General features: G+C 39.4%; 1 protein-coding gene across 3 annotated transcripts in view; it reads left to right on the top strand.

Moving 5' to 3' along the window:
* Nucleotides 1–16,387, top strand: part of sfswap (splicing factor SWAP) — a 49,898-nt gene that overhangs the window by 19,100 nt on the left and 14,411 nt on the right. For all 3 annotated transcript variants that reach the window (XM_085166704.1, XM_085166705.1, XM_085166706.1), the window contains exons 11-15: nt 6,135–6,204; nt 6,986–7,089; nt 7,213–7,342; nt 10,267–10,463; nt 15,540–15,958. In XM_085166704.1, the coding sequence (XP_085022830.1) occupies nt 6,135–6,204; nt 6,986–7,089; nt 7,213–7,342; nt 10,267–10,463; nt 15,540–15,958 (920 nt within the window). The remainder of the gene's footprint in view (nt 1–6,134; nt 6,205–6,985; nt 7,090–7,212; nt 7,343–10,266; nt 10,464–15,539; nt 15,959–16,387) is intronic.

Here is a 16,387-nt window from a genome sequence, read left to right as displayed (position 1 = left end):
AGTAGGGACAAATGTTACACAAACAAAATAAGATTGATAATCAATTAATCAGACTTGACTTTAAGCAAAATCTCCTAGGTCAGTATGTGTATTATCATTTCCTTTTTCTTACTGTTTCTTCCCCATGTATTGTTGATCTTAGAATTTTCAGCTGCGCTTGAAGAATGGGCTCCATATGTGATATTTTTAGTCTGTCTTGCCCTCAGTGTCTATAAAAGTTAGAGCTCTGGGGAGTCTCAGCTTGTGCTTCTCGATGTAGTTCATGGTTTTCAGGTATGCTTGGGATTATTGTCATCTTATTTGTAGTTTCTCTTTCTTAAATTAATGCTTTTGCAACTTTGAAATTAGTTCCTTTTGTTGCGTATCCACTACAGATATCTTTAACCAGAATTTGCAAATGATGAATGAGGATAACGCAGGGAACAAGGAAGAGATTAAATGACAAGAGGTGGATCCAGCCACCCTACTGAGAAGCAAAGTAATACACTAGCTCAGCAGCTTAACTTGTCTTTCAGTCTGTACCTTCAACATTTCTAAAGCTCAGAGTTTTGCTGCTGAGATAATCCCACCTGTTACCAGAATTGTCTCCCATGTTTTAGAAATTTGATTCACTTTGAGTTCATCTGGTATTTTACAGCGATCAAAAAATAAGATATTAAGCTGAGTTACTAAGAAACTGCTTAACATGCTCAGTCTCCCTCAGCTTGGGAGCTTTTCGAGTTTCCAAGCTGAGCGTTGGTGTTCTCTCATCTGTTTGTAAGTCAGATCGCTACCAGTCCATTTTTTTTTGCTCCCGGGAGGTGCCTCTGTGATGTCAACAGTGAAATGGATGGATGGAGAGATCCTTCATACGTATGAATACATAAGCATATTTCATATACTATATATTGGCTTTGTGTCAGAGCTAGAAAAAAATGGTAAGAAGTAAGTGAATTTTGTAAGGAGCGATTTGTTTTATGTCAAATCAAATTTATTAGCTTGTCAGAGTGCAAAGAAGTGTGGTCCATTATGACACAGCACAGGCTGTTTCAACAAGCAGTGCTTGGCTTTTTCTATCATAAAATCTGTCTTGTGTTTATTTTTTGCTGGCTAATGGGATGAGGTTTGCTGCTCTCAGTCAGTGCTATTATTTGTAGTTTCATACTTGATGAAAAAAGTTAATGTTGCTTCATATAGTATCAATAAAATGTTTAATATTTGAAATTTTCTTCACTTTATTAGTGTATAAATAGTTTTTTTGTAAATAGTCCAAACCTTCCTCACACTTTTATATCGATATTCTAGGTTGAATGTGACACCTTCTGAAAGCCCAAGCTTTCAATATTTGAATGGATGCTTTCATTTTTGCATCAGTTATGGAAGAATCTTATAATTTTAAAAAATAAATACATAATAAAACATTGGAGTATCTCAGTGACGGTCTAACTGGGATTAGAATTCGCACCATGAACAGCTTATGTATTTTTTTGAAATAAAACGAAACTGAAGTCAGATTTGTAAGGATATTATATCAGGGATACAAGCTGACAGGTTGAATTTACGCATAGCACTTGACACATACACATGTAAGGTCTACAGGACGGCTGTTTTCAATCCCTCTGATTTATATTAACCATGATTTAATCAATTTTGCGCCTCAAGTACAATGTTCTGTATTTGCTAGAAAACTATAATGTGACATATTTTCAGTGAGATTAAATAGATTTAATTTTCAAAAGCAAAATGTCACAATAGCTGTGCCTGTTTTCCAAATTACTTTTATATTGAGTTGACAGTTTAATGTCAATAGGGGCTAAAGTGTTTTTTGGAACAAATCAGAGAAATGAATGAAAAACAAATCAGAGAAATGAATGAAAGCAGGGACCTCAATCTGTTTCATTCAATTGTAGGCTGTGGGAAAGTATTAAAATGTGTTGCTATAAAGCTCTATGAAATCCAACCAATTTCCTTGAGTAGCCCAAGTTTGGAGCGCTGCACCAGAAAAGGAGGGATTATTACCCTTTTAACTGTTCTGTGTTCAAGAGTTACCTGCGGATACGTTTACTTAAGGACTGTAAAAGCTAAGTGAAAGGTGTAATTGTGAGAGCAATCAAATTCCTGCATTTTACAGTTGAGGTTATTCCAGAATGTTTTAGTGTGCTTCTCCTGTAAGCTTTGACTTGAAAGTTGTTTTTTTTTCCTTAAGTTTTATTCTCTGGGCGTTTCACAGTGCTTTGACTGTTGAAAGCACTGTTCAATTACAGCTGAATAGTAGATAGTAGATAGCAGCATTCTTCAAACATGATAAAATGTTTCTCCTGAGGGTTTTCCCTCCTGTGGCATTGGCTTCATCATCAATTTTCCATCTCATCCCATCAGTAGTTTAAATTTGGGATGGCAGCTAAGAGCACTTGGTCCACAGGTATTACTACAGAGGGTTTCTGTTGATCTCGTCTGTGCACACAAGCCTGTTAAAAAGGCTTTGTAAAGATACTCTGATTTGCCAGTAACCGACCATTCAGAGGAATTTTAGAAGGCAACGTAAGGGTGTAATTTCGATTCTAATTAAGTACATGGGAGTGAAAACGGAGAACGAGAAGTGAAATTAAACTTGTAAAAACGATATTAATTGATCTTGAGTTATAAACAGTTATCATTCAGAGAAATGAGTGCTCAATGAAATGCCTAACTACTTAAGGTGTGTCAGTTAATATTCAAAAATCTGTTTTTAATTTTTTCCTACTATAAAACAAAAAAAAATGTTTGTTACAGTTTGCAGTGCAGGAGGTTATGCTGTGATGAATACAGCTTCGGACGTTGATAGAAAAATTGAGGAAATTAAATGACTATTTATCTAATGAAATAAACTAAAAATAATTACAGTGGGGCAAAAAAGTATTTAGTCAGCCACCGATTGTGCAAGTTCCCCCACTTAAAATGATGACAGAGGTCAGTAATTTGCACCAGAGGTACACTTCAACTGTGAGAGACAGAATGTGAAAAAAAAAAATCCATGAATTCACATGGTAGGATTTGTAAAGAATTTATTCGTAAATCAGGGTGGAAAATAAGTATTTGGTCACCTCAAACAAGGAAAATCCCTGGCTCTCACAGACCTGTAACGTCTTCTGTAAGAAGCTTTTCTGTCCCCCACTCGTTACCTGTATGAATGGCACCTGTTTGACCTCATCATCTGTATAAAAGACACCTGTCCACAGCCTCAACCAGTCAGACTCCAAACTCCGCCATGGCCAAGACCAAAGAGCTTTCGAAGGACACCAGGAAAAGAATTGTAGACCTGCACCAGACTGGGAAGAGTGAATCTACAATAGGCAAGCAGCTTGGTGTGAAAAAATCAACTGTGGGAGCAATCATCAGAAAATGGAAGACATACAAGACCACTGATAATCTCCCTCGATCTGGGGCTCCACGCAAGATCTCATCCCGTGGGGTCAAAATGATCATGAGAACGGTGAGCAAAGATCCCAGAACCACACGGGGGGACCTGGTGAATGACCTGCAGAGAGCTGGGACCAAAGTAACAAAGGTCACCATCAGTAACACACTACAACGGCAGGGAATCAAATCCCGCAGTGCCAGACGTGTTCCGCTGCTGAAGCCAGTGCATGTCCAGGCCCGTCTGAAGTTTGCCAGAGAGCACATGGATGATACAGCAGAGGATTGGGAGAATGTCATGTGGTCAGATGAAACCAAAGTAGAACTTTTTGGTATAAACTCAACTCGTCGTGTTTGGAGGAAGAAGAATACTGAGTTGCATCCCAAGAACACCATACCTACTGTGAAGCATGGGGGTGGAAACATCATGCTATGGGGCTGTTTTTCTGCCAAGGGGACAGGACGACTGATCCGTGTTAAGGACAGAATGAATGGGGCCAAGTATCGTGAGATTTTGAGCCAAAACCTCCTTCCATCAGTGAGAACTTTGAAGATGAAACGAGGCTGGGTCTTCCAACATGACAATGATCCAAAACACACCGCCCGGGCAACAAAGGAGTGGCTCCGTAAGAAGCATTTGAAAGTCCTGGAGTGGCCTAGCCAGTCTCCAGACCTCAACCCCATAAAAAATCTGTGGTGGGAGTTGAAAGTCCGTGTTGCTCGGCGACAGCCCCAAAACATCACTGCTCTTGAGAAGATCTGCATGGAGGAATGGGCCAAAATACCAGCTACTGTGTGTGCAAACCTGGTAAAGACCTATAGTAAACGTTTGACCTCTGTTATTGCCAACAAAGGTTATGTTACAAAGTATTGAGTTGTATTTTTGTTATTGACCAAATACTTATTTTCCACCCTGATTTACGAATAAATTCTTTACAAATCCTACCATGTGAATTCATGGATTTGTTTTCACATTCTGTCTCTCACAGTTGAAGTGTACCTCTGGTGCAAATTACTGACCTCTGTCATCATTTTAAGTGGGGGAACTTGCACAATCGGTGGCTGACTAAATACTTTTTTGCCCCACTGTAAGTGAATTCTTTGTTAAATCACAGGCTTTGTCTGCTATGTAATTTATCTAATTTCTTACTATCATTTTTTCCTAACAAAAGTATTTGAAGGAAGTCAACAGTGTCTTTCCCCCTCAAACCATATTCAAGGACCAATGATTTTCTAGTAAGTGCTGTGTTCTCCAGTTAGATACAAGAGGTGCTGATGTTGACATGAGTGCAGGAACAAACTCTCACTTATCTTAGGGTACTACTGCTACACACAAGTTAATGATTTCCTTCTTCTTATGTACTTGCTCAGTGGGAAATAAAAGTTGACATCTCATCACATTCCCGAGCTATTGTCAGTGGTATCCTTGAGCTACCTCTCATTCCTTTATATTTTGCTTCCACGAAATCAGACTTTCTTATAATTGTTTAATGTGGTCTTGAGCAATAGTTCTGCAGGCTGTCTTTGAAAGCTTTTCTTCATGCACTGGCTACCCGACCATTTTCAAAGGAATGTTGTTTTTGGTTTGTTAAGCCACTTAACACTGACCTATGAAGCATTCAAGCATTAAAAAAGGCACCTAACTCAAAAGATTAACGAGTTTTCTGTCTACATATAACAGACGACTTCAAAAAGTGCCAAGTTTCAGTAGTATTATAATAGTAACAAGATGATTGTCATGAGAGGTCCTGCAGTGAGTATCTAGAGCCATGTATAAACTGGTAGCTGCTCTGTCATGGTTTGGAGCTGCATTTTAGCCAGTGGTGTTGGGGATCTTACCAAAACTGAATCATCAACACAGAAAAATACCATCATACTTTGATCCACCATGCAATACCATCTGGAGAGTGTCTAATTGGCAACAACAGCTTTATTTTTAATATTGACAATGATCCCAAACACTGGACAGAAAAACAGGCCAGTCATGGATCGGGCTCCGCAGAGCCTGGACCTCAACATTACTGAAGCAGTGACAGAGAACAGAACAAAAGACAGCCAACATCCAAAGAAGAGCTTTGAATGTCCTGCAAGAAGCCTGGAGAACTATTTCTAATAACTACTTAAATTATGTGGAGAAAATGTAATGTGCCTTCGTCTGTTTCCTTTTTTTTTCTTCACATGTCTTTCGGGCTTGTCAAGTTGGTTTTAAGTTGTAATACCCTGAAAAAAATAGTTAGCGCACTGTGAAAGTCCCTGCAGATGGATAATTACAATAATTATACACAAGAGTTATTGTTTCACTGGAAACCACAGGAGTGACTCATTCAGTGATCCATGCATCATTGAATTTATACCTTGACTATAACATACACTAAAGGTTGGTTCTTTCAACCACCCAGCCAATTAAATATTGTTTACTTGTACCGACAGTGGATAGACGCTATATGTTTTAAAAACTTTCCCAGCACTAACTTTTTTTTTTTTGCATTGTGCTGCTTTATATCAAATCTACAGTACATTTTATGAAAATGAAGGCATGCAAGTTCCCAAGAAATATAATTTACAACACCATCTGTCTCGTGTTCTACTGGTTTACTCATAACGTGGACTCATTGCTGAAAAATGCAACAAGGTTTAGACATACAGAATTTGTGAAGCCTCTGGAAAATGTTAATGGCTTAGCTTTTAACATTTTAAAGAAAAACAGGCTGATCCTTTTCTCATTTTCTCTCCTTATTCTCTCGTGCTTCATCATCTAGAGCGAAGAGGTAGAGGATTCTAATAAGCTTCAGTCAGACAAGGCAGCCAAGGAGTCCAAGTTGACAAAAGGTAGGACACAAACTCATGCAAAAATAAACTCATTCTCAGATCGCGGGGCTGCTTGCACTTTACGTTTTTTGTTTTGTTTTGGGCGGGTTTTTTTCTCCCTTTTTTTTTGTTTATTACTTCAGTGAATGGGATGCAAAGCCTTTGGGGAAATATGAGTATATTTGCTCTGGTGTGAATGTGGATGTTTGTATGTGTCATACACTGTTGTCTCTGCATAGCCGCCTGTGAGTCTGTTGGTATTTATGCGGGCAATTTCATTTGGTAATATCAGGCCGGAAATGGCTATGCAAAGATGAAAGAGTCTGCTTACCACTACGCTGGCGGGAGCCGTAAACATGCACGCATATTCAAATTAAGGCCCGCATTCACGGACTCCTCAGACGCAGTATATCAGGGTGCACGCAAGGCAAAACTAATAACTAGTTGGATTAGTTGCACAAGTAAAGTATCCAGCCCTCCACAATAAGAATCAGGATCTTATATTAAGGTTATGTGGGGGAATCGGAAACAATAGATCTCTTTCATCTCCAGTAGACCACAGATATTAGATTATAAAATGCTACCTTTCATTGTGCATGTCAGTCTTTCTCATGTTCATCTGTCTTTCTGTGCTCTTATTGTCTGTCCCTTATTTTTCAAAAGTCTGGTCTCTCCTGAATGTTTTCCATACTTCACTTTTCTTTTTAACTTGGATTTGTCAAGAAAAAAATCCAGTTGTGCAATGTTTTTTTTCCAATATCAACTCACCTGAATTTTAACTCGTGTCTTTGTGCCATTACAGCCTCTTTTGCGCCCATCTCTTTTGCCATCAAGGCAAAGGAAAATGACATGCTGCCACTGGAGAAGAACAGAGTTCGATTGGACGATGACTCGGACGAGGACAAGGTCTAGCTCAGCTTTGTCTGTTTATTGCACTCACTTTAGACCTTGGGCTAGTTTTTGCACATTTAAAACTCATTTTTGTTTTAGTACCATTTTAAGAATAAATTCTGATGTGTTTGCTTGAAGTTGGTGGAAGAGGAGGGGCTGGAAGCTGTGATGGGTGGAGCTGAGATGATTGATAAGGAGCCTCCTCCAGTCAACGTACCAGAAGAGAAGAAACCCACCCTCAGTTTGGAGGAGTTAGAAGCAAAGCAAGGTAAAGGTCTAAAAAAAATGATAATGCAATGACTGTATGAAAGTTCTGTAGCTCTTTAAATGCTAATTTTAGCCATGTCTGCAACAGAAAGCAGTATAAAATATATTTGGAGAATAATTTTGGACAAGTCATAAAATATTCTCGTGCTCTCAAACTGCCCCACTGCCTGTACAGTTGATAGGATATTGGGAAAACGGGATGAGTTCCCCAGCTCGATGGCGATTTAATGCAAGTCTGCTAAAAGTGAGGTTTTTGTTTCAGTAAATGAGCTCAGCTTCCAAGTGATTTCTCTCACACCTTCTGGCTTTTTGGGAGGGTTGGTAGAAAATAAATTTAAAAAAAGAAGTGAGAAGATGCATAAATCCACAAAAGTCTAAATTATAAATTCCCTTATCAGGGTGGTACCCTAAGGTAAGAATCTAGCTATATAGTATAGTAAAGTGCATGATATACATCTCCCCCAAAGGCATAATGGAATTATAGATATAGAGTGTCATCATGCTGGCTCAGCAAAGTCTTCCAACAGAAAATATGTTGCCTAAAATATAGAAATACTGCATCCTAATGCATACACAGAAAATCTCCCCTTTGTTCTCCAAGAAGTTTACACTGTGTGGTCTGATCAGGGCTTTGATGATCGTGCTGTAATAGTTTTTACAGAATGTCCTTCACAAACGATTGAAAGATTTTAAAAATCAAAAGAAAAGAATTTGCCCATTAAGTTTTCAGGGTTAGTCACTTATTCAAAAACTTTTTATCCACTCGATTATTTATTTTAAAGCTGTATCGTTTATTTATGTATTTATGAATTGATTTTATTGGAATCTAAAAACAGATGTACTTGAAGTTCTTTAGTTTTTTTGTTTTTTTAAGTCTTGTTATAATTTGACAACTTCAGAAACCTGCAATTGGTGCCTAGCTTCAGCAAAGCTGGACACCTTCCCTGATGACTTAAACCTGTGTTATTAAATGTCTATCCCCATGCTTGTCAGAGAGATGTGATTGACATGCCGGCCTTTTTGTCAGTTAATGGCCAACAGACATCTTAGGTCTGTAAGAATGCCGCATTGATGTCTGATGATAGAGAGCAAGTTTAATAATCTCTTAGCTGCAGAACGGAGCCTGAAACGATAGACGGACAGACAGTCAAAGACAAATGTGTAACTTTTCAGCATCAAGATAGTTGACGGGTGCCGTTTAGGTTCAGTGGAACACTCTTGGAGTGTAATGGCCTCTCCTGGAGCTGACAGACAAAAGAGAAAGACTGGAAGACCTGACTGAAATGGTTTTGCTGTATGGCAAAGTGGCTGTCAGTCAGCAGGCCTAACTTGATCAGATAGGAGAAACGGTGGCAGGCTGCAAAACACTAATCTGTGTTGATGGTCTGGAACAGCGCCATCATCTCCGGTTTTTAGGGAGAGCTGCATAAATTGTTCAGACTGCCATCATTTTTGACTAAATGTGTGTGATTTTAGTCTTTGTACAAACACAATTTTCATTTCATTATTTTATTTCATTCACATGGAATTGGTATTGACTAAAGATGGTGAGTGCACCCCAACACTCAAAAATGCGGCGTAACCCATTTTGTGCTTGATATGAATGCAGTAGTTGCTGCTAAGAACGGGCTCTGTGACGAACAAGAGCGTGTGGGGTAGAAGAAAGAGAATTTTTCTCCACTTCAGGTACTTTATTTGAAATGCCCGAGGAAGGTGTTTGGCAGAACATATCGATTGCCGAGACATTTCTTAATTTGTTGGAGGAAATAAAAGATGACCTGAAGCCTCCAGCTAGGAGAATTCAGGAAATGCCTGCTGCCTCACTTTTTGGGCTTCTGGCTCTTTGCAAGAAGTCAAGAAAGGCTTTAATAAACTTCTTTTTAACAGTCACAAGGCTTCATGTCTTAATTTAAGCATATTGATTAAATATTTTAAGCGTTAAACCGAGATCATGTTTGACGGTTCACCTGATACATGACTGAAATAACGACTTGACAGAGCCCCAAATGATGAAGTGGAAGTAAATGGAAGTAAGGAGTTTGGTTTAGTTTTATTGTTCTATTACATTAGTCAAATGTATCTATAAATACAGGAGTCAGATTGAGGCTAGGCAGGACGATGTCAGTGTCTAGGGTACCGATTCTGCTCCACTTGGCTGTTGTTCATTGTACTCAAATATGATTTGCCTTAGCAGCCAGCCTATTTTTAACCCCAAAGAGATAACAGTAGACCCAGCGGTTGCATAACTTATACAACTTGTTTTCCGCAAGCAGTTGCTTTTATACTGTCTTGTCTTCCCTATTTTTTTTTTTGCTAGCTCATGCCGTTGCTCCCTGTGCCCCATTACATTAGCTGTGCTCTTCTTACCTATGTATCCCCTACCCATCTCTGTCACTTCATCTCCTTTCCTCATCTCTCAAACCATGCATTTTTTTTCCACTCCCATTGCCAGTTAGATGCCTGTCTTCTCTTCTCCACCCACGTTCCCTCCTACTCTGTACAAACCTTGAATTGCATGAAATTATGCATCACCTGGGATTTCGTCGGGCCTTATCTAGTAGAAACTTTGTCAGTCTTCAGCACTTGGAAAGTCAGACATTACCTTAGTTAGGGCAGAAATGTACTCTTATAGTCTTTGCTTGTTTTTCGCTTCACAAATGTGAATTTTTCCCTGCACTGTTTATCTCTTCATGTTTCATCCCATGTCCCTCTGCTCTCTCTTCTTTTTAATTATTTTATTTCCACAGGGAATTTACTTGTGACCAGAACAAGCTTTCCTTTTCTCTCACTTTTCTCAGAACAAGTCAATCCTTTGTTCCCGCCATTTAGTAGCTGCATATCTGGCAGTGAGAAAAACAAAAAAGGGACAATGCCTGCAATCCAACCATGTCTCCTGTGTTTACCCTCTCATCTCTCGTCACTTAGCTAAGCAGAAACTGGAGGATCGTCTAGCGGCGGCAGCCAGGGAGAAGCTGGCCCAGGCATCTAAGGAGTCTAAGGAGAAACAGCTACAGGCAGAGAGGAAGAGGAAGGCAGCACTCTTCCTACAGACTCTCCGCAGCCCATTCGCTGGAGAACCTGAGGCAAAGAGAGCTGAGCTAGATGCATGTGCACAACTCGAGGTAGGTAAATGGTTGCAAAGGTTGCATAGTGTTCGTCACTGTGTGTTTCTATTTTTAACAAATGATAGTAAGTGTAATATGAATCATTATTCATGTTACACATGTCTACATTAACTCAAAAACTAAAATGGCATAAATATAGTGGGGCACATACCCACCATATGTAGTCACCATATTTTGCAGGCATATTTGGTTTGGCTTTGTTATTCTTACTTAAGTGTGGGAAATGCTACTTTCTTTGCATTTTGTTCTGGAGTCCTTGGTATAACTATATAAATGACTGTGGTGAAATTGAATTTCTCCTCAGTGAGCCTTTCAAACCCAAGAACACTGTACCAGCTCTTAGGCGTGGTGGTGGTAGCATCATTCTCTGGGGTTGTTTTGCTGCCAGTGGTATTGATACATTGCACAAAGTGGAGTGAAGACAGACGACCACCTCCAAATTTGTCAACTTCACCGATAAATGGTAGAAACACCAGTATCAGGTGTTCCACCATAACAATGATCCCAAATATACATCAAAACTGATTTTGGACTGTATAAAGCAGGCCTTCATTAAGCTATTGGAATGTCCTTCCCAAATCCACAACCCTATTGAAAATATGTGGATTGATCTTAAAAGCTGGGTCCGTGCTGAAAAAACAACACATTTCGATAAACTCTAGCATTTATGTCAAGACAAATAATTTAAAAATCCAAAATACACAATACAGTACAAAATGCAGGGTTTTTTTCTAGTCATTAAAGGTGTCTGCTGTACACTCATTCCAGCCGGGGGGAAAAAACTGTTAAAAAATAATTAAAAGCCCAAAATTAGGCTGACATACATGCCTGTGATGAATGTATGTAAATCTCTTAATGCAGCTGTAGTTACCTAAATTGTAGATTCCCTAAAATGTTTATAGACTCCAATGGAGAGGTGTAGAGCCTATCAGCAAATCCCAGTGTCACTCTAAAGATACAAACTGAATTATAGAAAACTCCTTTTCTTCACTCCTTTGTTCTATTTCTCAAATCTCCGTACCTCATGTAGGGTACGGAGATTCTGTTTTAAAATTCTCCTTTGTGAAGTACTACGAAGGTGTTGCAATAATGCAAATTTTTAAAGCCTTTTGTCTGTCACAAAAAGGCAGCAATACTTTATAGTGTAAATAAGTCTCTGATAGTGGTCATTTGATGTGTAGATTGCCTGTCTGTGTGATGGATGTTGCATGTCAGCTCCTCATGTTAGCCCAACTGATTTGTGGTGAACTGGAATATTGCCTGTTAGACCAGGTGGCAACGGACAGCCTGCTGTCACTACTGTGCCAGCTCTTTCTTTCTTTACCAGATGTTCTCCGTCTTCTGCAGTGGCTATCAGAGCGTAAATATCCTGAAGCAAGAGTCAGGCCAATAGCCTACTGTAAATTAGCTGTGTACAAGTTTGAATTTTGTGTGTATTCAGTCTTCAAAGTATTTTGTTTCAGTGGTGGGAAAAAGTAGTAAAATCTACGTAATGCTGGTATGAGGTACACATTGAATAGGACATTGTAAAAAGTCACACATCGTCAAGGCAGACAGTGGAGTGTAATTGTTCGAGTCAATAGGTTTTTCAGTTTCTATTAAAGCTTTTTGCAGATTAACCCCCTTTAAGTAAGACACGTTCACCAATTTATTAATTTGGAGAGTCACTTTGAAGAACAAATTTACCTGAATTTGTTGCAAGTGTATGGAAATCGTGATTCGTGATTAACACGAATTGTTGTGAATATCCTAGGGGCAGTAATTTGGAGGGTCACAAAGAAGGATCATCCACTAGTACAATTTGGTGGAACTCTTAGTAGCTTTGAGGACAGATGTGATTGCTGATGCGATGCAAAATGAGCTGACTTGGACTGTTGATGTAAGCGCTCCATGTTTCCCATAGTACCCATCATGTTGATTATCCTGCAGCAGTGTAGTGGATAGTGTAAACTGGCATGAGTAAACAGATCCCGCTGGCTAAGCGTTTCAGGCCCAGGCAATTTATCCTTTTCCAAGTGACACTTTGAGTGTTGTGATTTGCTGCCGTTTTAGCCATTTCTTATTACATTTTGGCTCATCGAGGTCTGGATATGTAGCTTTGTGTTTCCTGCAGGTTGATATACTCAGAGATTGGTGCAGATTCAGTCTGGCTTTGCTTGTGTCATTTATCTGTTCAGCTGATTTGGTCTTTTTGTCAAACACAGGTGTGTTAATTCAGCTGCTCTTACAGCTTCATTCGAACATGTCAGTGCTAAAGATGGCACCTTTTGGTTCTGTTGGTAAGAGGAGTGAAATGAAGGGCAATGATGAAGCAGTGATATTGTTTTTGGTCCTCTAACTGGCTACTAACAGTAGTAGATAATGCTTGCTTTGTAACTGACAGCTTAATTAACGATCATTCTCTGTGTAAGAGCTCTTCTCTGTTGGTCACATGGTTTAGGTGATAAATGCTTTCTTTATTTATTATATAGGAGGTTGTTTTTAGTATACGAAAACTTGGAAAATGTAGTTTCCCTTTGCTTCTGTTCCTTTATGCTCCCAGGACAGTACTTTTCTTTCCCGTGCCTCTTACTGTCTGAACTTCTATATCTTGCCAGAACAGGTGTGAGAGGGCAGACGTTTTGTGTGCCTGGTGTTGGGATAAGCCTCCCATATGCCAATCCTAATTTGAAACCATCGTTTCTTCCTATCATTTCATTATCTTTCCCTCAAGCTAGACACCAGATTGGGTGTAAAAACTGCAGTGTAATAAATATCCTCCATTTCTCTGCTTCTGTCTGTTTTAAGACACTTATTTTCTTCTGTCATGAGCACATTTTCTTTCTATTTTTTTGGCTTCTTCTCTCATGTTGTTTCATCATCATCATCTCTCACCCTATATTTCTCTTTGTCCCTTACTCTCTCTCTTTCTTACAAATTTTAGCAGATGGGTGAGGGTGAGGCAAATTAGATCCATCAGACAGCTCTGTTGATACTAAGCTGAAGTTGGAAAAATGTAGTTGGATTGCTTTATTGCAGAACTCATAATCTTTTTTTTTTTTTATCTCACCACATAAAGGATGCCGTTTGATGTTCTTTTTCATCCAGATGCCCCTTTAGTACCGGGAATATACACAAATTTAAAATTGGCCGTCTCAGGAGCAATCTAAGACCTAACCCTGTTAGATAAAGTCTGTCCTTGGAAAAATCTATTGCTTTATTTAATCCGCTGATGGAAAGAAGCCAGTTTTTCAGTGTGAATCCAGCAGCTGACCAATCTAAAATGAACAGACAGACTCACACTGGGGTAATTAGAGGCACTTTGCAGCTGACAGTTGTAACTCAGTGTGTAGCCAGAGGGCTGCACTGTGTTGTGTAACCACAGTTTTCCTTCTGTTTTAAAGGAGAGAATATGAGCAATAATTTCCCAGGAGAGTAAGAAACTTTCACTTTTCCTGAGCCAGCCTTGTTACAATCCCTTGTCCCTTTCAGTGTGCACATGACTATTTATAGTACCGTCTCTAAAGAGAGAAAAAAAAACCCTCAAATACATTTTTCTTCTTCACCTTTTGTGATTGTAGACACTGTGCAGCCCTTAGAGCAGAAAATAAGTCAAGTTAGAAAATTAAGAAAACAATTAATCAAATTTATCTAAAGCATTTTTAACCAGCATACGTGAATACAGACTAGACATATTTTACCCTTATATTTCCCGTGGTAGCTCCGCTCTCTGTAGTATAATATAGTGTAATACAACCACCCCTCCAAAACGTTTGTGGGACTGTGTAAAATGTGAATAAAAACAAAATGCAATCATTACTTACAATATAAAATAGAGAATATATCAAATATTTCTAGGAGTACACGTCCTTTTTCTTTTTCTTGTTTTTTAAAAGGGCATATTAAAATTGATGGCAGCTACATGTGTCAAAAAAGGTGGGACAAGGCCACTGTGTAGCAACACCCCCCCCCCCCCCTTTTTTTTTTTTTCTTTTTTTTTTGAGAGAGGACTATTGTCTCATTGTTGTCTGATAGTAGCTAGCTGCTCAACAATTGTGGGACTTCTGGGATTGTAAATTTAGTGATACAACAAATGCTGTCAGCTGGTCAAAGGTGTGGACTGCAGGCAGGCCAGTTCAGCACGCGCACTCTTCTACTCTGAAGCCATGCTGTTGGAATAGATGCAGTATGCGGTTGAGCAATGTCTTGCTGAGAAAGGCCTCATCTAGGCCTCATGTAAATATGGAATGATATGAAATATGCAACACCTTCCCTGAAAAAGTTGTTGTCTGAATGGGAGCATATGTTGCTCTAAAACCTGTATATACCTTTGAGCTTTGATGGCACCTTTCCAGATATGCAAGCTACCATCAGAGAGGCAGGCTTTTGAACTTTGCTTTGGAAAAAGCCACATCCTCCCTCTCCTCTTTAGTCTGGAGGACGGAGCATTCATGTTTTCCAAAAAGACATTTCACATTTAAATTAATTTGACCAACAGTTTTCCAGTCAGTCCATTTTAAATGAGCTTTAGCCCAGAGTGGCGTTTTTGCTTCATGTTTATCTGTGGCTTCTGTTCACGATATAGCTTTCACCTGCATTCACGCAGTCACGGTGAGCTGTGTTATGTGATTTCCATAACAGAATTATGCCTGTTTTTAATGTAGTACCACTCAAGGCCCTGAAGATCACAAGCATCCAATACTGATTCCAGGAATCTTTTGATGTTATATATTCAAAGTCTTCAGAATTGTACAGAGAAACATGGATTTTGAAATAGTTCCACAATTTGTAGACGTATGTGTTTTGCAGATTGGTGAAACTCTGCCTATCTTTTAGAGAAACTATGGCTCTCTAAGATGCTAGTTATGTTACTGATCTGTCACCAATTAACCTAATTACTTGCACAGTGTTCCCCCAGCTGGGGTAAACAGATTCCAGCCAGGGTTGTCCATTGCCTTCATCTTTTTAAGTAGACAAGCTTGTTAATTGTCCACAATATCAGATATAGGAAGGTACTGTGCATGTGGGGGGAAATAAACAACAAAATAATACTGACGTTTGTTTGCTCTCTGTCCTCATTTTGTCTTTCTTTAGCTGCAAGAAGCTTTTTCTGCTTTCGCGGATCCTGCACCTCCTCAAGTGTCCCCTGCACCACCTGTTTATGCTCAGGATCAAAGATTGTCTGTGGAGAACCATAGAAGCCACCACAGCAGGGAGCCCCCATCCGTCTCATCATCATCATCTTCCTCTTATATTACCTCCTCCAAAGGTCCAGAACGCAACAGAGATCGTGACAGAGATAGAGATCGAGATAGGGATCGAAACAGAGATCGAAACAGAGATCGAGACAGAGACGGGGACAGACAGAGAGACAGAGACAAGGATAGGAACAAAGGAAGGGACAAAGACAAAAAGAAGAAAAAACACAAGAGGAGGTCAAGATCCAGGTCAGCATCGAGATCAAAGAGCAAACACTCCCTTCCCAGTGCCTACAGGAGATCCCGCAGGTCCAGGTAAGACGCTCCCACTGAAAAGTCAGTCTTTTTTTTATTTCTTTTAATCCACCACAAAAAAGTCAGAATGAATGCAACAGTGATGCTGGTCACTCCAGCCACAGGCGGCTGAAAAGAAGCTTTTATTACCTTCTGTTATTTCTTTTTTTGTCATTATGTTTTGCTTTGAGTTTATGCTGCCTTTGTACAGATTTGTGGGGTTTGGGGATTTTGTTTGTTTGTTTGTTTTGAGCAAGGTAACTGAACTGAGAGGTTCAACTATTAGAACATTGTGATAGGAAAGAGACGCACGCACGCAGGCTGTATTCTCAATCTTATCCTGGTTGTTTCATTTTCCAGCCTTGCTATGCTGTGTTTGTAAATGGCATGCATGTTCTGCATATTAGGCAGTGGGACAAAATACATTTGGCTATGCCCTTTATGGAAAGA

The sequence above is a fragment of the Neolamprologus multifasciatus genome, chromosome 7 (assembly GCF_963576455.1).
Source record: "Neolamprologus multifasciatus chromosome 7, fNeoMul1.2, whole genome shotgun sequence".
NCBI classification, from domain to species: Eukaryota; Metazoa; Chordata; class Actinopteri; order Cichliformes; family Cichlidae; genus Neolamprologus; species Neolamprologus multifasciatus.
Note: the sequence above shows the minus strand (reverse complement) of the source record. Positions and strands in the feature narration are given on the sequence as shown.